The 27,686-nt window shown below is 39.8% G+C and overlaps 3 protein-coding genes across 12 annotated transcripts in view; 2 read left to right on the forward strand and 1 right to left on the reverse strand.

Moving 5' to 3' along the window:
* Window positions 1-2,685: 2,685 nt before the first annotated feature.
* LOC113145467 (6-phosphofructo-2-kinase/fructose-2,6-bisphosphatase 2-like) lies at window positions 2,686-14,873 on the forward strand. Of its 2 annotated transcripts, XM_026332218.1 has the most exons (17): window positions 2,686-2,814; window positions 3,505-3,657; window positions 4,412-4,537; window positions 5,001-5,097; window positions 5,292-5,358; window positions 5,450-5,524; window positions 5,627-5,683; window positions 5,794-5,918; window positions 6,741-6,948; window positions 7,586-7,732; window positions 7,815-7,919; window positions 8,113-8,242; window positions 10,292-10,354; window positions 10,433-10,497; window positions 11,355-11,552; window positions 13,733-13,802; window positions 13,893-14,873. In XM_026332218.1, the coding sequence occupies exons 2-16, from the start codon at window positions 3,594-3,596 to the stop codon at window positions 13,784-13,786; spliced, it is 1,581 nt and encodes a 526-aa protein (XP_026188003.1). In that variant the 5' UTR covers window positions 2,686-2,814; window positions 3,505-3,593; the 3' UTR covers window positions 13,787-13,802; window positions 13,893-14,873. The 2 variants fall into 2 exon arrangements, with proteins under 2 accessions (XP_026188003.1, XP_026188004.1); XM_026332219.1 differs by lacking the exons at window positions 11,355-11,552; window positions 13,733-13,802; window positions 13,893-14,873 and adding an exon at window positions 10,638-11,327.
* A 4,126-nt stretch (window positions 14,874-18,999) lies between these two features.
* Window positions 19,000-24,587, forward strand: LOC113145945 (complement receptor type 1-like). 3 transcript variants are annotated; one of them, XM_026333118.2, is made up of 11 exons: window positions 19,000-19,128; window positions 19,237-19,434; window positions 21,748-21,847; window positions 21,928-22,001; window positions 22,711-22,941; window positions 23,034-23,228; window positions 23,535-23,631; window positions 23,740-23,813; window positions 23,894-24,073; window positions 24,169-24,354; window positions 24,473-24,587. In XM_026333118.2, exons 1-11 carry the CDS (start codon window positions 19,074-19,076, stop codon window positions 24,493-24,495), a joined length of 1,413 nt encoding a protein of 470 aa, XP_026188903.1. In that variant the 5' UTR covers window positions 19,000-19,073; the 3' UTR covers window positions 24,496-24,587. The 3 variants fall into 3 exon arrangements, with proteins under 3 accessions (XP_026188903.1, XP_026188904.1, XP_026188905.1); XM_026333119.2 differs by having other exon boundaries at window positions 23,037-23,228; XM_026333120.2 differs by having other exon boundaries at window positions 19,007-19,128; window positions 19,240-19,434.
* A 147-nt stretch (window positions 24,588-24,734) lies between these two features.
* Window positions 24,735-27,686, reverse strand: part of scube3 (signal peptide, CUB domain, EGF-like 3) — a 64,905-nt gene continuing 61,953 nt past the window's right edge. For 6 of the 7 annotated variants that reach the window (XM_026333117.1, XM_026333116.1, XM_026333114.1 and 3 more), the window contains one exon: window positions 24,735-27,513. In XM_026333117.1, the coding sequence (XP_026188902.1) occupies window positions 27,361-27,513 (153 nt within the window). In that variant the 3' untranslated portion in view covers window positions 24,735-27,360. The remainder of the gene's footprint in view (window positions 27,514-27,686) is intronic. The other variant, XR_003297290.1, reaches the window with a different exon arrangement.

Genomic DNA, 27,686 nt, shown 5'->3' on the forward strand with positions numbered 1-27,686 from the left:
CTGGTGAGTTAATATTACACACAAATGAATCATAAGCATTAGATTAGATTGTTTATTGTTACTGTGTAATCTCAAAAAGCATGGCCTTCTTACATATAAAAATATACAAGATCCTTGCCAGTGAATTTTCAGCCCTCCTTTAAATGGGTCTTGCAAATGATCTGAAACTATACAATCTGTGTAAGGCATTCAGGGTATGTACTGTTAAGTGGTCATAACAGTGACAAATGGTGGAAGGTCCTCTCCTTTTTCATATCATTTGAGAGCTGGATCCCTTTATTTGCCCACATACTGAACTGAGTATGACCTGATCAGGGATCTTCAGACAGGTTGTTTACCAGTACTTCCTGAGTTTCAAAGGGCTACAAAATGGACAAACGATGAGCAGAAGGTGCAACTCTGGAGGCAGATCATATGGATATTATTCAACCACCACGTGGATGAGGCAATATTCTCTGGTTAAGTGGTTTTTTTTGTTTGTTTGTTTTTAATTTACAGAATTGTCAGAGACAGAGTCGCTGCCAGTTGCAATATCTTTTGGGATGAAAATGGGGTCACTGTGTATGCGTGATGCACAGCAACACACACTGAGAATCATAAACCCATTCTGACTTCCTGTCTTAGTGGCCCTCTCTTTGTGGCTACCAATCCACCCTTGGCATCTGTCCTCTCTGAGACTGGGCTAGGAAAATGAGCAAAAACTATGTAGTTTCAGATTATGTTGTACTGACAAGCATTATTTTACAAAATAAGCACATATCTTACAGACGGAGGGTTGTTTAATGTCATGTATTAGTTAGACACTGTGAGGCTAGTTTCTTTTAAGAGAATAAAGAATTGTGATTGCAATGAGTTATGTGGCATATTTTCTGTATGAAATAAGCTATAGAATTAAAGGGGAATGCCACTCAATTTTTGAATGCATGTATGTTTTTTCTTTAGCTAAATGGTTAAACAAATTACCTCAATTCTATTAATTGTTGTTCTTGGATCTGGAGCAAAGAATTGCATCCAGAAAACCTCTCTCTGTGATCCCAAAGCCTCTTTTATTTCTTTTTTGTGCACAGTTGTTTTTACTGTTATATAATTTAAAAATAAAACAAGGGTCAGCAAAGCACTTTTGTTTGGTCCACCTTAGTACATGGTCATATGAATACTACTCTTCTTACAGTAACAGCAATATGCACTATGTAACTAGTGTCCTTTTTTGTGTGTATTTGATCTGGACTGTGCAGTTGCTCCAGTTAAGGGAAATGTTAGTGTTATATCTTGTATATTATAGTGTATTTAGAGATTTAAAAAACTGAACACCCCTGTGCACAAAACAGTCCCATAAATGTTGCTTTCAGTTTGATGTGAAACAACTTGACTGGCCTCAGTTGTGGGAAACACTCTGATTAATTCAGGAACATGGACTGTGACCCACTGTGGCCAACCTCACTAAAGTACCTGAGGCTGAAAGAGAGCAAGTCTAGAGTTTTAAGAAAGGGGGATGACACTAATTGCAAATTCCTGGTTTTCTGCATTGATTTGCCATGAAATTTGATCTGATCTTCACTTAAGTCACAAATATCAACAGGCACAATATTCCTAAGCTGATAAAACACAAACAGTTATGACCTTTCCTGTCTTTATTCAGCACACCCATTAAACAAACAAAGTGATGGTGGAAAAAGTCATTCCAATGTTTTATTAACTGGTTGAACCATTTTTAGCAGCAATAAACTAAGCAAATGCTTCTCATAGCTGTGGAGCAGACCTGTGCAACATTAAAGAGGAATTTTGGACCATTCCTTCTTACACAACTACTTCAGCTCAGTCATATCCTTAGGAGGTCTGGTTGAGATCTGGGCACAGGCGGATTTTGCGTCTTGAAGGCCAGACTGCAGAAGATTTATTTTGATGTTTATGGTAATTGTCCTCTGAGCTTCAGCTTGCACTTACATATACACACTCCCTGGCATTAACCTGTAGGATACCTTGATAGACTTGGGAATTCATTGTCTCTTCCACAACAGCAAGCAGTCCAGGTCCACAGGCAGCAAAGCAGCCCCAAATCATGATGGTCCCTCCACCATACCCCAGTGTTGGGACGGATGTTTTCATGTTGTGCCATTACTTTGTCTTAGCTATGGCTACCCACCCTTGGTGATTTTTTTAAGCAAAAATGGTAAAGTTTTACTGGAACCTGCTTCTTAAATGTGAATATTCTTAGTTTTGCAGTTTACACTGTTAATTTATCGTTAGGACGTTTGACTGATGATTGAAAATACTTTAATGGGGTAAGGTACTTCAGAGGTTAATTACTCAACACAAGGAAAAGTGAAAGCACATTATGATTTTTTAAATTGGCCCTTGGGCTTATGTTGGAAGTGAATCAAGTGACTGCAAACACAAAACAAGATTCAAAACCACACTCAAAAATAAAACGATGAAAGACATCTACAATATAACTATAAAATGAAGTATGACTGGTTGTTTTCAGGCTCTCCCAGCCTGGTGTGACTGAGTTAAAATATTAGTGTCCACGGGCCCGTTGTCTTAACACACAATCCGTGAGCTGCGTTATTCAGAATAGAGGTCCCAAAGTGTCCCAGGTCGTCATCTAGTAGGTTTTATTTTGGTGAACAGACCCGGCAGCAGCAGTTGTTTCTTCCGGCAGCTTGACGGCGGGAACTTCCGGCAGCAGTCGGCGGCGGGGAGGAGGCGCAAAGACGTCCAAGGAGAAGGCGTCGCCGGCAGAGGAGGAAGCTCGGAGATGGCACTGGTGTAACAACGAATAAAACAAACATCCGTCGCCACCTGCTTTTTGTGGTAAGTTGATGATATAATCCCTTCTTCCGCGTTGTCCTCCTTCTCTCTAAAGGCGTTCCTGTCGTATAATGAAGAAAGGATGAAATCCATAGGCCTAGTGTCCGTGTTGCAGTAAAGGTTATTACACGACTGTGTGCCAGGATCAGGACACAGTTTCTGCTCTGAATGTTATTAAACATGTCATGATGGCGACATAACTGTTGAGTCAATACTTTAACCTGCAGTTCGTTTGCAGCTTTGACCCAGTTATACTCATACGAATTAATTATGCTAATTATACTTAACCCTAAGTAGCTTTGGTATAGTATAGTATAGTATAGTTAGTAGCTTATAGTTAAGTAGCTTAAGTAGCTGAATATTTGGGTTTTGGACTGTCAGCAAGATAAAACAAGACATTTATATATGTCAGCTTGGGCCTAGTATTTTTCACTTTTTCTAACATTACTTAGTCCTATAAGAAAATAATGGAGAGCTGAATTAATAGTAGTACTTGAAGTAATATTTTACATTTGCATATATGTCGCCAACATATGGTATTTTCTGTAGACTTCATAGTGAACTTATTAAATATTGTGGCAGTTTATACTGCAATTGAACATGATTTGGAATCCGACTGCATGCACACAGTTGTGATTCACTGTATCACTGCACAGTGTTTCATATGATATAGTAAAGTCCTGTCTTCACCAGAGAGATGATGTCCTCGTCTGATCAGTGACCAAAGTTCGCCACATCCAGACCAGCCCTGACAGGACAGCGGGACACGGATCGAGCCCGTCATGGCTTCCAGGCAACAGAGACCTGCAGCTGCATCAGACCTCAGGGCCAATGAGAAGAAGTGTTGTGAGTGGCTCGTTCTTCATTTGTGTGTCCTCAAGGTGCAATGCTGACTTATTACCTGAAGCACATGTGTTCTATGTTAATGACTGAACTTGGTGCATCCTGTTACATTTTTATGTGATGCAATAGTATTAATTAATTGTGGTGTCTTAGTACAACCTCGAGGAATCAGGAATGTAGTATGGATCTGAAACAACATCAGAATCTCTCTCTGTCACAGAACTATTCCTCCTTGCTGGGGCTCAGAGTTGTCTGTTCTGTTGCAAAATCTCCAGTCAAGTCTGGTCTCGCCAGGTGTATGTTTGACAGATTTGTTTTCCCTGAATGTTCTTTCATGAACCCTTAAAGAAAAGGGAGAACATTTAAATATTTTTCACTCTATCTAAGCCAGTGAGGTTACAGTGGATTACTGAGTTTGGCAGGCTAAGCAGCAGGACTATGTGAAACATTAACCAGCAACAAGAGATGCCAATGGTTTAACAGAAATGTTAAAGTGAATGCTGATCGGCTGGTAGATGAACACGACAGGGGTGACTTTGGATTATTTTTGCAACTCTCCTGTTGCTGTAAGTGTACACTGTGAGTGTCTGTGTGCAGATTTGTGTATTCAGTATGCATACATCCCCTTTTAAAACAAACATGACTTTCAACAGTCAGGTTTTACAATTTGAGCAAGTTTGTGGGTAAATGTTAAATGCTAACTCACTCAAATCTCTGGTTGTGTTTGTGTATTCATGGTCATTTGTGCAAACTGCAGCCTGGGCCTCCTACATGACCAATTCTCCAACTATGATAGTCATGGTTGGATTGCCCGCTAGAGGGAAAACATACATGTCCAAGAAGCTGACTCGCTACCTCAACTGGATTGGAGTGCCAACTAAGGGTCAGTACAGAAAAAAAACACATCTGACTTAATATTTGATCTGACCATAGGAAAACAACCCAATAAAATAAGGTTATGATTGTACTATGTGACTCTGTGAGCTCTGTTTAAAAAAAAAACAAAAAAAACAGAACAGTATTTTCTTATTTTTGGAAAGGGTGGGCCACTGTCAGCCTCCAGCTGAAATTTCCATGATACACTGCTCTTTTCGTGAAGGCTGTAGTAGTATTCTAAGATACCATTACAGTGAAATCTTGTGCTTAAAGCAATAGCTTTTTAAACCTGTCATTATATAATTATGTAATTTCCTCCTATGGGCTTACATTGTCATATAAATGGAAAGCAGGAGAACTGGTTTGTCAGGCGCAGTTAAGAGGAAGGTCGCCGCCTTGACAAAGAACATGTGGCAAACATTTCCACTGCCTTTGCATGACTTTTTCTCACTCCGTCCCTTCGTTCACAGTGTTTAACCTCGGAGTTTATAGGAGAGACGCAGTGAAGTCATACAAGTCCTATGACTTCTTCAGACATGACAATAAAGAAGCAATGAAAATTAGAAAGTGAGTCAAACAGGGTCCTTCTTATACCAGTCTTCTTTTGGTGTGTTAAACTGATTCCTCTCCCTCCACATTTCATGTACTTTTGCCATGCAATGCTTTTTTAATGTACTCTGTTTGTCTAACAACTGTGTAACTATGTATCATTAACTAGCAACTTTGATTTGCTGAAGAGTTTTCTAATTTTGCTTCCATAGACAGTGTGCTCTGGTGGCACTGCAGGACGTAAAGGCTTATCTGAATGAGGAGGGAGGCCAGATCGCTGTAAGGACCCAAAAAGTGAAAAATGTATATACACTTTCTGTCCAAAAATAATATTCAACTTGGCCTGAATGTAGCATGTTTGTCTCCTCAGGTTTTTGACGCCACCAATACAACCAGAGAGAGAAGGGAACTCATCCTTAATTTTTCAAAAGATAATGCATATAAGGTCAGATTTTCAATGATGATTTAATCTTTTTAGCTCAATTATTTTGCAAATTATACATATTTTTACAATTATGCATTTCTCATCATCAATGTCTTTTCTTAGGTGTTTTTTGTGGAATCAGTATGTGATGATCCAGATGTCATTGCTGAAAATATCCTGGTAAAATACTGACCTGAGCTTTAAATTCAAACATGTAAAAATGCATCCTTTTGTGCTCCGTCTGGTACAAGTCACAGTTCATCACCTCTACAATTGTCTCTTACATTAAGGATGTGAAGGTTTCCAGCCCGGATTACCCAGAGAGGAACAGAGAAAGTGTCATGGAGGATTTTCTGAAGAGAATAGAGTGTTACAAAGTGACTTACCAACCTTTAGCTCCAGATGAACATGACAAGTAAGAACTTCATTTGTTAAGGACTAGTTGCATTTTCTGTGTATTTTTGTCTTGACAATATTTAACACTTCTCACTACTATCCTGATCTAAGCAAAAGTCATTTACCTGCTGTCTTGGGTCTAGTGTAACTTTTTGTCGATTGTCTGATCATTGTGTTGTCAAGAACATTTAGTGTACTTGCAGACATTGTCCAGTAGGTGGACTCAGGAGCTCACTTGTGATAAAGTCAAGTGAAGTTGCTTTCATTGTCGTTTCAACTATGTACAATGCATACAGTGCACAGTGTAGAGAAACAACACAAAACAATGCAAAACTGCACAAAACTACACACATCTAATAATTGGACTAAGAGCCCTAAGCTACATTAAACGTGGACAGGTGCACATGTACAAACAGACAGCACATAAAACAAAGGCACAACTAATGAGAGTCCAGCAGTGGTCAGATTATTTGCTATGTATTGACTTTTGATTTCTGGAGCTGATTTGTGGTAAATCAGCAATAATTGGTTTGGTTAATTTCTTTACTAAATAATGAATATTTGCAGGTCTGTATTTAAATAAAGAACCCTACTCAAATCTAGTACATACTGAACTTTTGTTTGTAGAGATGATGAATAGTTTTTGAGCTTCTTAAATCTTGATGCTGTTAATGAGCTACTGACCCAGAAAAGTTTGAAACGTGTTGAAGAAAGTATCAGGATGTTTAGGCTACACCAAAAGTACATGCTATCTCTTCCCTAACCTTGAGTCCTTTTCACTGTCTTCAGTTATGTTTGACTCGCTTTCTGTTTTCTCTTTCTTTTTCGCTTTGACTTAAAGGCAACTATCCTTCATCCAGGTCATAAACGTTGGCCGTCGTTTCTTGGTCAACAGGGTGCAGGACTACATCCAGAGTAAAATAGTTTACTACCTCATGAACATCCACGTTCACTCACACTCCATCTATCTCTGTCGTCATGGGGAGAGCCATCACAATGTTGAGGGACGAATCGGGGGAGACTCTGAGCTGACAGAGAGAGGGAAACAGGTGCTTTAACAAATCCTCATTATTATATTTATAAACTTCAGAAAGATAGCAGTGTCTCCAAAAATCTTAAAGGAATAGTTTCACGTATTTGAGCTTTAACTTCTCACTTTCCTCTTATTTACTTTTTGGTCACCTGACCTCACAGTAACACCTTTCCACTAGCACATAACTGTCTGTAAAACCACAACATAACATTTTACATTATTTTCTTGAGTTTTAGTGGTGTTGGTACAGAGCCAGGCTGTTTCCCCCTGTTTTCAGTCCTTGTGCTAAGCTAATCTAACCAGCTACTGGCTGTATGGCTGGAGCTTCACATTTACTATGCAGAGACAAGTGTAGCATCAATCTTCTCATCTGACTCTCAACAATTTGTATTTGTCACGATATTGAACTATGATGTACAGTGCAACTCAACATGCTTTGACAATTTGGCATTATTTTGTTGAGTTATAAAATATACAACAGCGTTGAGCATATTGCAGACACCTCTTTTAGTGCAAATCTCTAAAAATTTTATTTTTACAAACAGATTGAAGAGCACATATGTATAAAATAACGTCATTTTGTTGGGTAACCTGTGTTTTCTTTGTCAGGTCTCCAGCATATAAGAGTCTCTTTCATATGTTTTCTTAATCAGTTTGCAGCAGCTCTGAAGGGTTTTGTGGAAGAGCACCATCTGTCAGACCTGAAAGTCTGGACCAGCCAGCTGAGACGCACCATTCAGACGGCAGAGGAACTGGGCGTTCCGTATGAGCAGTGGAAGATCCTTAATGAAATAGATGCTGTACGTCCACAGAAGTGATAGGAACATACTGTAACCAGTACCTGTCATAGGTTTTGACTGTTTTTACTTCTTTGTGTTTCAGGGAGTGTGTGAAGAGATGACCTACACAATGATTGAGGAAAAGTACCCAGAGGAGTATGACATGAGAGACCAGGACAAGTATAACTACCGCTACCCTGGAGGAGAGGTAAAAGCTCTTCCTTTACTTCAAGATAATGTTATGTGATTGGTGCTCTCAGCAGTGGGAGTGTCTTGAGGATTTGTGTGTGGATTTCATAGAGGTTGGGGTTTGTTGTAGCTGATTACTGAATGAACAGAAAACAAACCCAACTCTGACCCAATTAGACCTGGCATTACATGTGCCTTTCCTGTTTCTTTAGTCCTACCAGGACTTGGTTCAGCGGCTGGAGCCAGTGATCATGGAGCTGGAGCGACAGGGCAATGTTCTGGTCATCTGTCATCAGGCTGTGATGCGCTGCTTGCTCGCCTATTTCCTGGATAAGGGCGCAGGTTACATGCATGACCAGAAATGGAACTGTTTTATCATTCATCTCACATTTAACTTATTATTTCACTCAAGTGATACTTCTTTAAAAGGGGTTTAACAATAGCAAAACTACTTAGTGAAGTAATTCAAAGCCATATTGTGCTGATAAACAGTGTTAAGCTGCAGCTAAGATAAATGCTTCTCATGACCAGTCTAATGCATACAACAGTTTTTCAGATCTGTTTCTGCTTTCAGAAACAGATCTGAAACTCAAACTTATGACACTCACCTGGTGCATCCTCCTTCTATCATTGATCCTTGAGATGCTCAACCACTTGATTCACCTCTGCTTAACTGAATAGAGGGGACATAATTATGAAAGGCCTTTCTGCTTAAAGTTTCATAGTTGAAAGTTAGTGGATATCAGAATGAAAGACAACATAAAACTTAATTCAAGACAAAAACTTTGTGTATGCTGGGAGGGAATGATTCGTGCTCGTTCTTTCCAACAGATAAGGTCATGTTTACAGTATTTTTATTAACAGATTTTTCTTACAAAGTGCTTTGTATGTAGATTTTTTCATATTTGGAGAGAGCCAGGCTAGCAGTCTGCCTCTGCTTCCAGTCTAAGCAACCACAGCTTTATGAAGAATGCCAGAGAAGCAGTTATACTGACTGACGCCACAGAGAGAATAGTCCACAGACCTTCGAGACAAGATTGTGTCAAGGCCCAGAGCATCATTTCATTAATACAGTTTCTACAGTGAAACACAGTGGCATGTTTTTCTATATCATAGAATGGGAAACTGGTTGGGATAGAGGGAAAGACTGATGCAAAAAATGAGCAATCCTGAGTAAAATCCTTTTCTAGAGCCCCTAGGATTGCAGTTTTGGCTGGACATTTCAGCAGGACAAGGACCCATAATATACCACCAAGAGAAAACTAGCATGATTTTAAACTTATTATAATTTAATAAACATTCATATCAACATTAAAAACAAACCAAAAGGCAAAATCCAATGAAATCCCTGGAGTGGCACAGCCAAAGTGCAAACCTAAACAGAGCAGAGCCTTTCTCCAGGGACCTGAGAACGGCTGACACTCCATATCCAACCAGACTGACCCTGAAGGATTCTGAAACATGGGAAAACTGAGCTTGTTAGAACATAAGCAGGAAGACTTAAGGCTGTCATTACTGCCAAACGTGCCTTATTGTAAAGTCTCAGTGGTTATGTAAATTGGAGATTTATAATAATCTTCATCCACAAGTATCATCAGAATGAATCACACTAAAATGTATTGCTTCTCTGGCAATCAAACTGCTTGGTTGTAATTTGGTGTTTTACGGGTCTCAATCATACTTGGTTAATAAGTTAAGTCCAGATACCCTTGACTCATATAAAAGGATTAGGCATAGGATTAGGGTTAGTTACTTCTTAGGTGGGTGCTGCATCCGCCCACTTCTCCTTCCCAAGTTCCAGTCCATTGACACAAAGACTTATTTAAAATAGACAGAAATTAGCAGTAGCCATTTACCTGTGAGTAGTTACACAGTCACAGGAGGAACGTTATGTGACAAAACATAGAAATGGCTGCAAATGTTTTTAATTGAGGTTAAAATAAATATAGTTAATATATCCAGAACCAAAAATAAATAAAAACAAAAACAACATATTACATGGATATGTAACACTGGTTGTCAAACTTGATTAATAACTGGTGGTCAGAGTGGAAAATGCAGTCATATCCATAATTAGGCGTGGGCAGATGGAGGGTTTGTTATTGCTCAGAGGAAGTGGTCATTGGGGCACTATTGTTTAAAGGCTAAAACACAGCTAAACCAAGCAGCATGGGGGCATCTCTGACTGCCAGTTTATCTCACTACATCCTCCATTGGGAAACCGCAGACTTAACACAGTAACATATGTGGTTTGTAAAGTTCAGCATGACCTTTGAAGCTCTATAGCTGTAATGAATAGTGTGCAATCCCAAATACAGGAGAAAAATCCATTCAGTTATAAAACCACGATACAGAAAGTCTCACAAGTCATTTTTGTTTTTATTGGTACAGATGATCTACCCTACTTGAAATGTCCTCTGCACACTGTCCTAAAACTCACCCCTGTAGCTTATGGTAAGTCACTGCACTGTATGCAAATCAACTAAAACTTGTTCTTTGTTCTGATCTATTTTAATCCTGTCTCTCTTCTAGGTTGTAAAGTGGACATGTTTGACCTGAAGGTGGAAGCTGTCAACACTCACAGGAACAGACCGTTAGTAAGTCTTAGACCTTTTTAAGGTTTTATATCATACACTTGTTTTCTCTCAGGCATTGTGTGCAGCCTGAAGAATGAGTTTAACACCTACGCTCATGTCAGGCCTCTGTTCTAAACCAAAATTACACATTACTGTTTCAGCTTTCAGGAACCGTATCCAGTCTTTTGCATAAAACTCAAGACAAAAACCTTGTGTATTCTGGGAGGGAATGATTTGTGCGCACAGATAAGGTCATGTTTACACTTTTTTATTAATAGATTTTTCTTACAAAGTGCTTGTATGTAGTTTTTTTCATATTTGGACAGAGCCAGGCTAGCAGTCTGCCTGTTTCCGGTCTAAGCAACCACAGCTTTATGAAGAAGAAGAGAAGCACAGTTATACTGACTGTGTGTGTTGCTTGTGAAATCATGAATTCATCACATGTACTATGTAAACCACCAACAAGAGTAGTACCTCAATCCTCTCATTAAAGTATGAAGATAATTAAGAGTTTAGTTCGTTATTAGGAAAGTACTTGTTAAAAATGAAACAGTGCATCCAATGTAAATATAAAGAACAATAATATAGTCTTCAATATTGCTTGTCTGAAAAATGCCATGTGTTTCAACCTGAAGTGCTAGTCAGAGTGGGTGTTACCCCATAAACACATTTACTGAAAAACCTCTAAATATTCCTGTCTGCTGAGACCCACATGACAGTGGCTTTTATATTTATATCTTCTTGTCTCAGTGGCTGTTTTTCTTTCTTCTCACAGTCACTCAAATGACACACAATGATCTCAGACCAAGACGAGGTTTAATCAGTACAATATAAAAAGACGTGTTAATCAGCAAACCATGTCTGTCTCTTCTGACCAGAATAAAGTCAGAAAGGATGTGCGGCCAGCTTTCACCCGCCGGAACAGCTTCACGCCTCTGTCCAGCCAAGACCAGATTAAACGACCTCGTCTTTACAGCGTCGGCAACCCTCCACATGCCCGCACGTCCCAGGCCCCCACTTTACCCAGCATGCAGTTCTCTGAAGCATCTGAGGGTGCGGAGTTGCTACAAAGCGAGGTCAGTGTTGTGACTCTAATGAACTACATGTCTTTTAACATATATAGCAGAGGTTTAAAGATATTGGAATTAATATCAACAGGATTAAGAAGAAATTTTAAAGTTAAAGTCATATCTTCACAAAACAAACAAACCTTAGACATAATGTGGTCTATTTATATGAAGCTCAGAAACCAAGAAAATAATGGCAGTAAAAGTCAAAACCATAACTATATGCCAATAAAATTACAGATAGTAAAATAAAATATATATAACTAAAACCTAGCTCGAACTAAAACCTAGATAAGAAATTCAAGGGAGCTTAAAAACAAAATTAACAAGATAAATACAAGATAAATTCTGTTATTGTATCTACTGATTGGAGATTAAAAAAAGGAAATATGCCTGGAAACATGCCCGGAACACCTCCCCAGGGAGGCACCCAGGAGGTATCCGGAGCAGATGCCCGAGCCACCTCAGCTGGCTCCTCTCGATGTGGAGGAGCAGCGGCTCTACTCCGAGCTCCTGCCGGGTGACCGAGCTCCTCACCCTATCTCTATGAGAGTGCTCCGCCACCCTGTGAAGGAAGCTCATTTCAGCTGCTTGTATCCGAGACCTTGTCCTTTCGGTCATAACCCAAAGCTCATGACCATAGGTGAGAGTAGGAACGTAGAAAAAAAATCGAGAGCTTCACCTTTCGGCTCAGCTCCTTCTTCACCATGACGAACTGGTACACCGACCGCATTAATGCGGCCGATGCCCCGATCCGTCTGTCAATCTTGCGTGCCGTCCTTCCCTCACTCGTGAACAAGATCCCAAGATATTTGAACTCCTCCACCTGAAGCAGGATCTCTCCCCTAGCCTGGAGATGGCAAGCCACCTTTTTCCAGTTGAGAACCATGACCTCAGACTTGGAGGTGCTGATTCTCATCCCAGCCGCTTCACACTCAGTTGCAAACCGCCCCAACGCACGCTGGAAGTTCTGGCTCGATGGAGCCAACAGGTCAACATTGTCTGCAAAAAGCAGAGATGAGATCCTGTGGTCCGCGAACTGGCCTCCCTCCGGCCCCTGGCTGCGCCTAGAAATTCTGTCCATAAAAGTAATGAACAGAGGGCAGCCCTGCCAGAGTCCAACATGCACTGGGAACAGGTCTGACTTACTGCCGGCAATGTGAACGAAGCTCCTGCTCCTTTTGTACAGAGACTAGATAGCCCTTAGCAAAGGGCCCCGGACCCCATACTCCTGGAGCACCTCCCACATAATGTCACGAGGGACCCGGTCGAATGCCTTCTCCAAGCCCACAAAGCACATGTGAACTGGTCGGGCAAACTCCCATGAATCCTCGAGCACCCCCGAGAGTGTTCCACGACCGGGACGAAAACTGCATTGTTCCTCCTGGATCCGAGGTTCGACCACTGGCTCCTCTTCAGCACCCTAGCATAGACCTTCCCAGGGAGGCTGAGGAGTGTGATCCCTCTGTAGTTGGAACACACCCTCTGGTCCTCCTTCTTAAAAAGAGGACCACCACCCCAGTCTGCCAATCCAGGGGTACCCTCCCCGATTGCCACGCAATGTTGCACAGGCATGTCAGCCATGACAGCCCAACAACATCCAGAGACTTGAGGTACTCGGGACGGATCTCATCCACCCCCGGTGCTTTGCCACCGAGGAGCTGCCGAACTACCTCAGTGACCTTGGCTTGGCCTCCGAATCCCCAGCCCCTGCTTCCTTCATAGAAGACGTGACGACGGGGTTAAGGAGATCCTCAAAGTATTCGTTCCACCGTGCAACAATATATCAAAAAAGAAATATAACAGTTTTAAATTACTTAATCAGATATACTATTAATGCATATATTAAGGTATGCTTCATTACTGCCCAGATCCGAGCTTAAAAACCCAGTGAAGTACTGTTTTCCATAAACATGGATGTGTACAACAAACACATGCCATTTACAAACATCTCAGATGTGAAGGGAATGATCTTTTTTTCCAGTGTTTTTGTCCATAAAGTGACCTTTTTTAAATTAACTGGAAAACTAGAGACATAATAGGAGTGTTTCAGTCTAGCTTGTGACCTCAGATTTTCACTTTAGCTCATGTTTGGCCAGTGCCAGACAAAACAGACGCCTCTTTCCTCTTATGGTTTGATGTTTTCGTTAATGCCGCCAACTTTCTCCTCCTTTCCTTTGCACCCACAGGAATCTTTGAATGGTTTTACTGCAGCAGACACAGATGACTGTGTTCGGAGTTAAAGAAACACAGAAACAGGTATTTCAGCTTTCGCCTTTTATCTGTCATGTGGATATTTATATTTTCCACTCTCAGATATATCACTCACAACTTTTTCATTTACCCCAGGCTAATCTCCACACATATGACCAGTTCTCAGGACTGGCAATAAAATCCCATCCAGCTTCAGCTATTACCTAACCCTGACTGTCTAAACTGTATCATGCACCATATCTGCATAACTCTACATGTGCACATACTGTACATGCATGATCAGACCTCACCAAAGAATGTGCTGCCAATATTTACCAGGCTTTTTTATGATCTTTGACAAAGTTTGATACTGTAGATTTGTTCTGTATTGTGAGAACAGTTTTTTTTCTTGGATGGCATCTATAGTGGTAAACTCCATGTGCAGTACTTGCTATATAAATTGGTTTATTGTTATTGTTACTGTTTTTTTTATTTTAAATAAGATCAATATCTAGAACATTTGCTTAAACCTAATACAACTATGGAACATTGTAAAAATGAAATCAACATTTAATGAGCAGGGGTGTGCTCAGTCAGTTTTGCTTTACTGTATAATGTAAAGAAAGGAGAAATGGTATGGGGTAAAACACTCTACATACTGTAGTCTACAAGATGCTGTATTAGATGAGAACGTGTTGATTGTGAATTGTATACCTCAGTGGAAGACGCTGCCTTCACCTTTTATTCTAACAGAGTGCCTTTCTTGATGAACAGCCTTAAACTTTCCTCAGATTTTTCTTATTTAAATTTATAAATTCCCAGGAAATGTGGATCCTTCTTTTAGTGACCTGACAAGTTAATATAATAATTTAATATTTTATTTTTACATGTTGTGCTACATATTAAATTGAAATTTAGTTTGCATTGGGCAGACTCAAGCTATAAGAAGTCATATAATGTTTAAGACTGTTGCATTCTTCTCTTGAATCATCCCGGTTTGTATATTTTGCCTTCTACTCAAATTGTTTTGATATATTCATCCTCCTACTGTGAGAATCTAATGCTGGTCACATCAAGCTTTCATGTTATTTGGCAGTGTACATGTATCATTAATAAAGTTAATTTTTGCTTTTATTACATTGACTTTTGCTTTTTTTTTTTTCAGATTATTAAAGATTATTTTGACTTTGAATGTGCTAAATTACTGTGCGTGAGCTCACTGGGAGTAACCTTCCTGTGTGCTGAACTTCATGTCCCAAAGCCACTAACATCACCAAAAGACTCAACAAAGAGGACTGTCAAGTATACAAATATCTGACATCAGGAACGTAGTATTTCTGCCTTTTTCATGCAAAGGGGACGAGACAGAAATCATAACCTCAACAAATTATGTAATTTTAAGTAGTCTTTAAGACCAGTCTGCAGTGATGATTAGATGCTTTCTGATTTTTAAAATGTGACTGGTCCAAAACTGACGTGACAACATTAACCAACATTATCACTGTCCTGTTCTGTTCAGAGTACAAACACGCAAACCTCTGTGTTACATGGAAAATCCCTAACTGGGAGTTGTTTTCCTCCATTTACTAGATGTTTAAATCATGTAACATACTTCAAATGTAAGTCTTTTATTAGCTGCTGAATGCACCGCAGGAAAACAGTGGAAGAAAGGCTCAACTAATCAGTTCTGTTCCAGAGAATTTAATCAGGGAGTTGCTTTGACGCCTGAAATGACGCTTGAATGAATGAATTCCGATAAAAAGCTCTGATTAATTTCAATGCTGATTACAGATATTAAACAAAAAATAGGTTAGAGATACTTGAAAATGCACAATGAAGTGCTTGTCAGAATAATCAAAAATACTAAAAGATGCATAAAACCTGGCACACTTTATGAAATAATATACTTATCCTTTTAACTTGACTAGATTTACATTAACTGTCTTGAATGTCGGTGCTCATGAGGTGAAAGTTGGGATCACAGTGAATTTTGTGGCTGATTTTTATTTTTTAATACTCTCATACATTACAAGGATTAGTTCAAGGACCCGCTGTCATCTTTACCTGCTTAAAACATGGAAAAACTGAACTGATGCTGTGCAGAGTCACAGCCACAGTGATTATAAAACAAGTGGCCAGAGCTCCATCATGACCATAACCACCACTACAGGAAATCTAACCAGTGTGCGGTGTTGATTAAAATAACAAGTGCAACAATCATAACAACTTTGAAGAAGGAGACTGTGGCAGTGCCAGCAAATGACAGGCTAGACAGGTTAGACTCACAGAAAGCTTAGGAGACAAAAACCTTGCATGGTCAAGCTGCTGGTGTTTGAACCCTGCCTTTTATTTTGCTAATACTTCCTGTTTCCTGTCACCTGAGCATTCACCACACAGGTAGAGGTATGGCTTAGTTTCTAAAAGGAAGGAAGAGGAAACTGGAAATGGGGGAAGAGGAAAAGCTGTGACTGAAGATTAAGTGGTGCATCAGAGACTTATGTTGAGTAGTTTTTGTTGAATAGATGTTTTTCTCTGCAATATGGTCTGCGCTTTGGTGAGGATCAAGTTAATTAGTTGTGTTCCTTGAAGGACTGGTTTGAGGCCTACTTAAGGCCTTTGCACACTATATGCCAGAGAAGAAATCTGAAGCATCTCTGGTGAGTGTTGGAATTTATTTTTTGAAAGAATTTCTGGATCTTATTCCTTTTCTTTTTTGCAATACGCTGTTTACTTTGTCTGGTTTAGCTAATTTTTGAGAAAAACAGTCGGTGAACCATTTTTGGACAACATTTTGAGTATCCATCCTCTTTTCCCATAATTTTTTTTTTTAAGGCTCAGTTTTTTTAATTTATTTTTTTTGTAACCAATGGATCTCAAAAGAACTGTTTTTTTTTGGCTACAGATTATTTGAGCATTCATTTTTTGGACTATATCCATCCATCCATTATTTCTACATGTTTATTCCTAACCAGGGTCACAGGGATCTGCTGAAGCCTATCCAGAATCAGAATCAGTTTTATTGCCAGGTACAGCAAAGAACACTGGGGTACTGTTCAGCAGGCTGACTGCAGTGGGGAAGAAACTGTTCTTGTGGCAGAGTCTCTTGCCAGAGGGGAGGGACTGGAAGAGTTCTTGTCCAGGATGAGAGGGGTCAGCTGCAATCTTGGCTATGCGTCTCCGGGTCCTGGAGATGTACAGCTCCTAAAGAGATGGGAGACTGCAGCCAATCGCCTTCTCGGCAACGTGGATGACACACTGCAGCTCGGCCTTGTCTTTGGCTGTGGCTGCAGCAAACCAGACAGTGATGGAGGATGTCAGGATGGATTTGATGATAGCAGTGTAGAAGTTCACCAGCATCTTTGAAGGGTGGTGAAACTTCTTTAGCTGCCGCAGGAAGAATTGAGAAATTCTGGGTGCTCCTGGGTAGTGGTGGTGCCCAGGAAGCGGAAGGACTTGACAGAGGTCACCGGGGTATCACAGAGGATGGGGGGGTGGAGGGGGGGGTCTGGGTTCTTCCTGAAATCCACAATCATCTCCATTGTTTTGAGGGAGTTGAGCTCCAGGTTGTTGGTGCTACTCCATGACAGCCTCACAAACTGCCGTCTGTCTGTCAGGAAGTCCGTGATCCAGCTGCACATGGAGTCAGGTACATTGTCTGCCCATGTTAACTTGTATGCTACTAGCCCCTGTACATGAGTGGTCACAAGCTCAAACTACTCCCTTGGATGAGCTGCTGAAGGCTTTACCGGAACAGATACAACCTATTGTCCAAAATAGCCCTTAGTCTGTTCTGGTGATGTCAGCAAGCCATGTCAGTCTCTCTGGGGGGCTCCAGCAGTCCTGATAGACAAACCTGATGTGTGCTGATTTTGTGTGGACTTCTGAGGCTTCAATGCAAAACTCCCCTGAATGGTTGCTCAGCGCCACTGTCGCTACATGGAGCTGGATATTTCAGCACATTGAACCTGTGCTCAGAGTACTGGCAGGTGGAAATGGAGGAGGAAAGGGAAGACAAGACAGCAGCTGTGACACCCTTTGGCCTAGTCCTATTCAAGGTAATGCCTTTTGGTCTTAAAAATGCTGAGGTTGATGGAGAGGGTCCTTAGGGATCTTAGGGGGCACATATGTTTTGTTTATATTGATGACATCATTGTGTATTCCCCTAGTCATCAACAACATATTAAAGAGCTGGATGCTGTATTCAGCATATACATCAGGCCAATTTGACCTGGAACCGGAAGAAATGTCATTTTTTCAAATCTGAGCTTAAGTTCCTGGGGCATGTGGTCTCTGAGGAAGAAGTAGGGATCGACCCTGGAAAAACTGCTGCATTGTCTCAATACCCAACACCTACAGACATTCCCTCACTGAAAAGGTTTCTGGGCATGGTAGGATGGTGGTATAAATTTATCCCACACTTCGCTGACACCGCAGCTCCCCCGAACAGGCTACAACACAAGGGAGTGGCTTTTTTTTTTTCTTGTTTATATTTTCGTCATTAGTCATTCGTCATCAGATGCCCTCCTAAAATGCACCTTATGTAAATGCTGGGGAAAAATCCACAGCCCTGATTCTGGATTAGATCAGTCTGGATTAAACAAATTAAGTGAAGCAGAATGATCTCTTCCTCTTCCTCACTCATTGTTTGTGTGCTGAGCTGCAGAATCTTAACAAAAAGTTTTTTACTTTGGAAGAAGTCTCATATTTCCTTCAGATAAACTGAAATGAGGAGTGTAGATTTCCCATCATGAAGCACAATAGAGAAAGGTCCAGTATAAACAGGAGGAATAATTACAGACAGAAGGAAAAACAGTTTCAGTGTACCTAGGCATCCAACTGTTTTAGGGCATGAAAAACTGGAAACCTTTTCTTTAGTATTTTAATTAAAATATCCTGTAGAATTAATTTGTTTTCCTAATGAAGTTTAGTTCCCTGTGCACCCCTGTAACCTGTAACAGTCCCGTCATGTTTTTTTTTTTCTGTTGGTCCTCACCTGTAAATACTTTTTCATGTTATTAGTTTTTGCCTCTTAATCCATTTTAGGAATCTAAACTTTAAAGGGTTAAAGCGCCACATATGCTGTAGTTCATAGGTTTGTTTTGGCCTGATGAGGATTAGATTGAATTGTATTGATCATGCACAGAAAATATTGTTTCATCAGTATGAGTTTTAGATTTCAGTACTGAGTTTTTTTGTTGTTGTGCCAGTGTTGTTTGTTTTTGACCGTGTACTCTGTGTTCTGTCCTCGCATAGTTCAGTGCTGTGGTGCCACCTCCTCCTCCCTGGTATAAACCTCAGCCGTGTCTCCTCTTCTCACTCACCACACATACTACGAAGATGAGGAGTCTCGGGTGGAGCGTCCTGTTGTTGTCCTTAACGTCACTCGCTACAGGTAAATGAAATGAAAAATAATCCTCATTGACAGCTTGTGTTTGTTTTTATATATTTGAGTAATCTTTATTTAAAAATAAAATAATAATAATTTAAAAAAAAAAATCAGCAGCGATACCAAAAAGCTGTTCAGCACCGCCGGAATACCCACACACCAGCCTGGACACCAAAGTTAGGGCCAAGAAGGGGTTCCAGTCTGGGGATAAGGTTTATTATAACTGCGCCGAGGACTTCACCCCAACCAGAGGCAGCCGCTCCGTGCAGTGTAATAACGGAGAATGGACCAAGCTGACTCTAAAATGCGAAAGTAAGTACACGACTCATCCAGTTTAACAACAAAAAGCTCAACAAAGGTAAATGTTGCTTTGTTTCCCCAGTAAATGACAGAATGTGGGATTTGAACTGATTTAGAGACCCAGCAGTGCGGCCTCACGCCCTCTAGCGGCCAAATGAGACATTATCGCATTGTGGTTAAATAAGAAGAGAAGCAACAATATATTTCAGTGTGAATGCCTAAGATGCCATATAGAAGAAGAGAAGACATACGCTAGGGTCAGCTCAACTTTATGTAGTTAAACATTTGGAGATTGAAAACATATTAATTAAAAGTGGGAAATTTTGATTAAATGAAACCCAGATATCTGTTAATTATTTATCATTGAATAAATGCCAAATTTTCAAAACTCCTACTGACTCAACACTGAGCCTTTATCTGAAGCCTGCGTATAGGACTGAATTTTAGTTAACTGAGACATATTGAAACGGTGTTACACTAATAAAATTTTTGTCTTCTTCAGCACTTATGACATAGCTTTTTACAACTGAAATCAAATATTATTGGGATATATAGCAATGTTGAAGATCCTACAAATGTGATTGACGTGAATGTTTCTTTGCTTTGACTCTTCACCTGGAGAGTCTGGAGACGATGCTGCTGTTCCATCATTTGCTTTCACAGTCTGGAAGCAGTTTTTAGTTAAATGCCTTCTCCTCACCTTTATAGCAGTGAAACACAATTCAATTCAATTTTATTTTTATAGAGCGAAATCACAATATAAATCATCTCAAGGCACTTTACAAAAACAAAAAACCCAACAAATCCCTTATGAGCAGCACTTGGTGACAGTGGAGAGGAAAAACTCCCTTTAACAGAAGAACAAACCTCCAGCAGAACCAGGCTCAGTTTGTGCGGCCATCTGCCTCGACCGGTTGGGGTGAGTCGATAGAGGAGAGAGAAAAGAACAGCAACAATACAGTAGTGCTGGAGGCCAGGGCTATGCCATCTGAAGTAGCTATAATTTTAGAAAAGTTATTTCTGAGGTTTTTAGTAAAGTAGAAAGTTACTGGTCATCCAGGCCTTTATGTTAGTTAGACATGCTTGAAGTCTGGTTAACTGGTTTGTGTTAACAGGTTTAATAGATAGATAAAGCTGAGTGTCAATCTATCTAAACTGGAATCTGTCCGATAAATAGGATTGGAACCATTTTAACGCTGTTCCTCTGATACCAGTCACATGCTCCAGTCTCTGTAATAAGATGTTGTGGTCAATAGTGTCGAATGCAGCACTAAGGTCTAGGAGGACAAGTATCGAAACAAGTCCATTATCTGAGGCTAAGAGAAGATCGTTGGTAACTTTCAACAGTGCTGTTTCTGTACTATGATGTGCTCTAAATCCTGATTGAAAATCTTCAAATAGTTCATTCCTGTGTAAGTGGTCTGATAGATGCTAAGCAACAGCTTTTTCTAGGATTTTAGAAATAAATGGCAGGTTGGATATTGGTCTATAATTAGCCAAGACTCCTGGATCAAGACTAGGTTTTTTAAGTAGGGATTTGGTTACTGCAGTCTTACAGGCCTGTGGTACGTAGCCTGATACTAGAGATAAATTAAGTCTAATAAAGATGAGTTCATTAATGGCAGGGTGTCTTTAAGCAGTCTAGTCGGGATGGGGTCTAAGAGACACGACGATTTTGATGAAGCAACTACTGATGTAAGTTCAGAGAGATCTATGGGAGAGAAGTAGTCTAAACATAACTGAGGTCCTACAGATGATTCAAGAGCTACTGTAATAGAAGATTCATTTATTGCAGGTATAGGAAGCATCTGCTGAATTTTATCTCTAATAGTTGTGATTTTATTTGTAAAGAAACTCTTGGTGAATTCTGCTTCACAATGATAGGAAGAGCCGACGTCGAAGTCACAGTATTATTTCCCATTGTGCTGTAGTGTCCACATAAAGCTTCAGAGGGTGTACTGAAAGTCTTTGTCCAACAGTGCTTTTTTTGTTTTGGACACATAGAAACAGTTTTTACCAATTTCTTTTAAGACAAGGTTTCCTTCTGCTGGTGCAGATGTACTGTGATAGCATACATGTATTTATGCAGCTTTTTAAACAGACTTCCATAACTAAACAGGTTTGGTTGCTCCTCCTGTCCATAAAACAATGAAACAGTTACAGTGTGACAGACAGTGGTTGTTTAAGTTGAGTCCACCATAGCAGAAGTGCTAGAAAACACAGTTGTTTTGCAGCTATGTAAAATACAGACATCTGTCTTCTCTTTTTCCATTTGGCAAATCAAATTCCACCCTTGATTTCTGTTCTGACTGATTGTTCTTACAGAGAAATCATGTGGCAATGCCGGTGATCTACCTAATGGGCAGTTTCATTATGAAGGGAGTTCATTTGTCGGGGAGAAAGTCTATGCTGTCTGCAATGAGGGGTAAGGTGAACCTAAAGGAGCTCATGTCCGTTGTGCTCTGGATTTGTGTTTGACTAAACAGTATCTCTCCCTGTTGACAGATACACATCAAAAGGAGTGAACTATATGATATGCAAGAAGTCAGGCTGGACTGGTGAATTCCCCATTTGTGAAGGTAGGCAATAGCAGTGACACTGGTTTATATGTTAAACCCATTCCTATCCATCAAACACTGTGATTAGCAGGTGATTGTAGTGGGCAGTGTTGTGTTCAGTGAGTAACTACTCCGTGAATGTGACGCATCTTGCAGGTATTTTGTTTAAGCCCTTAATTCAAACCCCTTAACACTCGATGTTGTCTGATGTACTGTGATGTCCTTATTTCTGTCGCTTGACTGGCATTGATTTCAGTGCATTTATGTAATTTCATAAGTCTAAACTGTTTGAAGTGGAGGAGTAAAAATGTAAGCATATTAACCCATGCACTGTACTTACTGAAGTACAATCATCAGAGTCAAATATTGTACTTTTTACTTCACATTAACAGCCGCACATATATTCACATTTGGCTCATAATTATTTTATAGTATGTTAAATGTTTACAATTGGCTTCACCAGATGCAACATTTATATGCTATTTACATGCCTTTATATTAGTAATCCAATAATACAATGTTTTATTGTATTGGTTTTGTATTTATTGTATTTTCCTGAATACTTTCCCTTACAGTTTTGGATGCAGGATTTTTATTACTTTTACTTGGTTATTTTTATATTGTTTTTTTTTTTTTTTTTTTTTTTACTCAAGTAGAGAATCTGTTCTTTGACCACTGGCCAGCAGAAGAAAATAACCCTGTTAATGAGGCATATTTGTTGTCTCATCAGTGGGAGAGACCACCTGCCCTGCTCCTGCAGTGGCCAACTCTGTGACAAGTGGTGGAAATGCTTTTGCTTACCAGGTGGGTGATGATGTGAGCTTCACCTGCAGGCAGGGTTTCCAGCTGGATGGAGCTCAGAAGATCATTTGTATGCCTGGTGGCCTGTGGGAACCTAAACCCCCTCAATGCCTGCCCCAACCCCAAAAAACTGAACAGACAACCAAGTCCGCTGACAAAAGTAAGTTTATCTCGTCACCTTGTCAGTTCACACTCTGGGGTAAAAAGTTGGTCTCTAAACTGACCCCTCTCCTTTGTGGAATATCTGTCCAGCAGGTGGATGTGGTGTGCCATTAACCCACCACAACGCCAACGCCAACCTTGCTGGCAAGTACATCACAAGGACTTCATTTGCCTCTGGTGAAAAAGTCCACTATGTGTGTAATATTGGACATGTTCAAGCTGGTGGCAGCAAGTACCGCACATGCACTGATGGAAAGTGGACACCGCTGGAGCTAAAATGTGAACGTAAGAACTTTTCTATTCCTTCAGTCAAACCTTTGTGTAAAACTTTGTAAATGCTTTTGTACATTATGGTACATCGTATGTCTGAGGCCTTCTGTGCTGCCTGACATTTAATGCAAACTACACTCTCAGACATGTTTACTGCCATGGCTTTGCTACAACTAAAATTAAATACTTATAATTTGATGGATTACCTCACTCAAGTGAGTTTCAAATCTTTCTTTTGATGTGTGAGGGCTTGTCACTACACAGGACATGAATATAAAATACTGGTCAAATGCTTAACTTTCTTTTGTTCATCCCCATAAGGAAAGTTATGTGGCTCTGCAGGAGAGATTCTGAATGGAGAGTTTTCATATACTGGAGTAATGTTTGGAGACACTGCTACAGCAAACTGTAATGAGGGGTCAGTAAACAAATTTCTTAAAAATTCCCTAGACTGTTTTTTTTTTTTGTTAAAGATTTTGCCTGCTCAATCACTAAAAATGCAACTTCATATGCATTCTGTCATCAGGTATATCCTTGTAGGAAAAGCAACTAGAAACTGCTTGCACAATGGCTGGGATGGACGTGTTCCTGTTTGTGAGGGTACTGTGAACTAATTTGTTCACTTTAATTTTCCTGAATCTTTTCAGTCATTTGAAAACTGTTATATATTTTTTTTACAGCTGTGCAGTGTGAAAAACCTCCAGAAGTGGCAAACGCAAAGATGATAGGCCTTCAGGAGCAATCTTACACATACATGAGTGTGGTTTACTATCAGTGTCATGTGGGAATCCTTATTGGAGAAAAGGAGATTTGGTGTACTGAGAATGGCACATGGAGTGCATCTCCTCCTCAATGCAAAGGTTCTACAGTACTGACAACAGTCTTCTTGCACCTTTACTTACACTTGGTTCATATTTGTGTCAAACAGAATAATAACAGGGTGTTTTCCTCACAGAAATAACATGCCAGTCCCCAAATGTGCCAAAGGGTTTCTGGAGGGGTGCTCACAATGGCCTGTATCACTTCAGGGACACCATCTCAATAATGTGTTCCCGAGGCTACACCATAACTGGTCCAACCACCATCACCTGTGGTAGTGATGGCAAATGGTCCCCTGGCCTGCCCAATTGCAAACCCATGTGTAAGTAAAAACACTTTTTTGTAGATAAATAAAGTGGACTTTTTTTACACTGTTTCAAAAGAATAATTTTACACTACAAAATGATGGCTCACCATTTATTCTTTCCCCCCTTCTTCAGATCATCGTAAATTGAGGAACTAATATGCTAAATGGATGTAAAACATTCAGCAGCAGGCTGTGGAGGATGAATACAGTGAAAACAGTGATCTCTAAAGCTACACTAACAATATCTTGCTCCTAAAGAAAAACACTTTTAATAACACACTGATATTTGCTCAAAATGTGTAAACTCATTATAGAGACATTAAAATATATTTTGAAATGAATATGAAGTACAGTATGTTTATTTTGATAAGTGTTTTGCGCAGTAACAAGTACAAACTTGTTTAATTCACCGCTGTACATAGTTTCTTTTTTTTTTTTTTTTTAAACAGCTGATAATGTTATGTGTATCTCTCTAGACTAAACAGTGAGTGAACATTTCATGAACAAACAAGCTACAAGAAAATAAGAACACCAATTCCATTCATTTAAAAAGACAATACAAAATCCAGACATTTCTTTACATGAGCAATAACAATTCAAGTGCAAATATCATTATCAACTATGATACATCATAGCAAACTCCCGTTAAAAGGCAACAATACAAAAAAAAAAAAAAAAAAAACATATCAGTTGAGGGAAAGAAGCTGACTGTGGTAGGAAGGGGCGGTTTTAGAGAATGACAGCATGAGGGCCAAGTGAGAACACTAGGATGCTGAGTCTACATAGAGATGGAAATGTAAAGAAACTCTGACAAGTTAGATTTAGTTGAAATGTGCAGAGAGGAATTTTAAACTAAGAGTTCTTCATGGCTTGGCCCAGCACTCCTCTCAGGTTTGACAAAAAGTCCCTTTGTATCATCCTAAAGTTCACGTACTTAAATACTGACTGGTACATGTCAAATTGTACCATCCCACTAATTTTTATTTACATGAGTGGGGACAACACCCTCCCCAGCTATTAGATATCAGCATGTAAGTCTTGACTTGTAATGTTTTTGGGATAAACAGAACTTGCCCACTGACTATATAGACTTATACTTTTGTTTACATTGGAGGAGGTGACTTTAAAAGGAATAATGCTGACATTTTGTAAAAATTCTTGCCCAGGTTTTGTCATCACAGCACCCAGTCAATAGACTGGCACATAACCTCTAACAGCATAACTGCTCATGTACTATTTGCACCAAGAAGATAGTGTTAGTGAGCCTCAGAGGTGTGGTAGACAGATTTACCTTCAGACAAATCCAACTAACCATTTCTGTGCTTACAGTTGTGACGCTAATTATTACACTCATCATCTAAGATATGGGCAAATATATTTTCCAAAATGTCAGAACTTTTCCATGGGAGATCCCAACATAAAGCAAAGAGTTAGATTCTTACTGAACTTTAATCATTTTACCCTGTTTCGGTTGCTGTTTTGAAATCAGGAAAGTATTTTTAAACACCAAATTACTACATGATTACATTTGAACTGGTTTATAGCATTTCTCTGAATACCTGCAGTTACACAGTAAAACTTAAATGTCTTCTGTCCATCGTGACACATATTTAACACAATGAGACACATTTAACATGCTGTGTTGTAAGTCACAATAGGGTGTGTTAATTTTGTTCATTGCACTTTGTACTAAAAAGGTAGGGCAGGATGACAAGTTCGAATTCTAGTGCACAAAACATCATGATCCGCCCTCTGTGTGGTTTTTGGATGAGCTGTCTTCATTGGGACACAACTTGCGAATAGGGTGTTTTGAAAGGGGTACTGGGTGTCTTTGGATACGAGATGGGTGGGACATCATGGGCACAAAATGATTTTTGGGGGTCCAGAGGCAAATTAGCATAAACAAACTGGGGATTAAAGAATTCAAGCCTCATCTAACTTATTTTCATTATTTACAAGATTGAAATAAAAACATGAAACCGGTAGTTCCACAGACAAGCAATGTGATATTATTAACTTACTGCATGTAAGAACTAACGCATTTCAGATTCTTAGTGTCCTTTTGCTTTAAACCTATCGACTATTTGCGTGTAGAGTACATCAGAAAGACAATTATGAGATTGAAGAATTAAAGTGACCTTTTAAAAGAAGCAGCAAACATAATGTCCCTCAGACATTTATTTCTCTCTCTATCTCTGAGACATGTTCCACTAGACATCATTATCTCTTTTCTGTGGCTCTCTGTTGGATTCTTATTCATCTCCCACATATCCATTGTGTTCCTGGAATGATAAACCATCTTTTTGTATTTGTTTTAAGTTGGCTTGAAATAGAGCAACAGAAATGATCTGAAGGTTGGAAAATGCTGGTACAGTCTAGACAGATGGAACAAAACGCAGATGAACTGTTTTAACAGTAAACCTCTTGGAAACTGCTCTAAGAGCTCAGATATAGTAAGGCTTTGAATGGCCTGACATGAACGCAGCTGACATGACTTTAACAACTGCTCCTCCTCGAGGATAGCACACAGACACTTAAGATGGAACCAGGGTTACACAACACTTACACAACACTTACAGTCACACTCAATGTTAGGAGTTGGAGCTCAGACTGGTTCACTTAAACAAATACAATAACAAGTTCTATCAAGGTCAAACCGCACGCGTAAAACGTAACTCCTACTGTCTGAAATAGGCGTTTCTATTGTTTTCTGTGGTCTCATTGCACAACACAATAGAAACCAAACCCACTCACATACTCTACATCCCCAATAAATGTTTGAGCGTGGGACTGCAGACCGGTGCTGAATGGAACCTGCCAAAAAACCTAAAACACAAATAATGTTCGGTATTACTCAGGTCTGCATAGTATTTATTGTCAAAGCCTATGGGAAAAGAAGAGGGTGAACAAAGTAGCATGTTTTGTGTTTTTAAGCCCTGTGAGAGTTGCGGGATCTGACCTGTAAAGTGGAGGGGGATGTCAGGGGGTCGCGATCTGGTGCATCAGCAGCTGTGTGACCTTTTACTTGTATGGTCGCAGAAAAGCGGAGACTTTGCTGCTTATGAGACGTATGAAGGAGCGAGGAAGCATCTCGTTGGACTCCCGAGTGGTGTACTTAAAGTAGTTGTTTGGGTGAGCCAGTACATCAAAAAGAGTCTTAATCAGTTTTTTATCCTGTAGGGAAGAACAAACAGGTGTAACTACTACGCTGAAACATATTTTTGTACTTCATAATGGTCTCAATTACAACAAAAGTGATTACACCATTCTTGAAAAGAAATCACACACCTTTATGACAGCATTACCAAACCTTTTCAATATTAATGTACCATCTGACTCATCCAAGT

This window comes from Mastacembelus armatus, chromosome 7, assembly GCF_900324485.2.
Source record: "Mastacembelus armatus chromosome 7, fMasArm1.2, whole genome shotgun sequence".
In the NCBI taxonomy this organism is placed as follows: Eukaryota; Metazoa; Chordata; class Actinopteri; order Synbranchiformes; family Mastacembelidae; genus Mastacembelus; species Mastacembelus armatus.

What these genes read in the sequence shown, in the direction of transcription:
- LOC113145467 (XM_026332218.1), top strand. Translation starts at nt 3,594, where the DNA reads ATGGCTTCCAGGCAACAGAGACCTGCAGCTGCATCAGACCTCAGGGCC. An exon ending in CAAAAGATAATGCATATAAG is followed by an intron (nt 5,525 to 5,626) that starts GTCAGATTTTCA and finishes GTCTTTTCTTAG; the next exon opens with GTGTTTTTTGTGGAATCAGT. An exon ending in ACCGCTACCCTGGAGGAGAG is followed by an intron (nt 7,920 to 8,112) that starts GTAAAAGCTCTT and finishes CTGTTTCTTTAG; the next exon opens with TCCTACCAGGACTTGGTTCA.
- LOC113145945 (XM_026333118.2), top strand. Translation starts at nt 19,074, where the DNA reads ATGAGGAGTCTCGGGTGGAGCGTCCTGTTGTTGTCCTTAACGTCACTC. An exon ending in AACCAAGTCCGCTGACAAAA is followed by an intron (nt 22,942 to 23,033) that starts GTAAGTTTATCT and finishes ATATCTGTCCAG; the next exon opens with CAGGTGGATGTGGTGTGCCA. An exon ending in ACAGCAAACTGTAATGAGGG is followed by an intron (nt 23,632 to 23,739) that starts GTCAGTAAACAA and finishes TTCTGTCATCAG; the next exon opens with GTATATCCTTGTAGGAAAAG.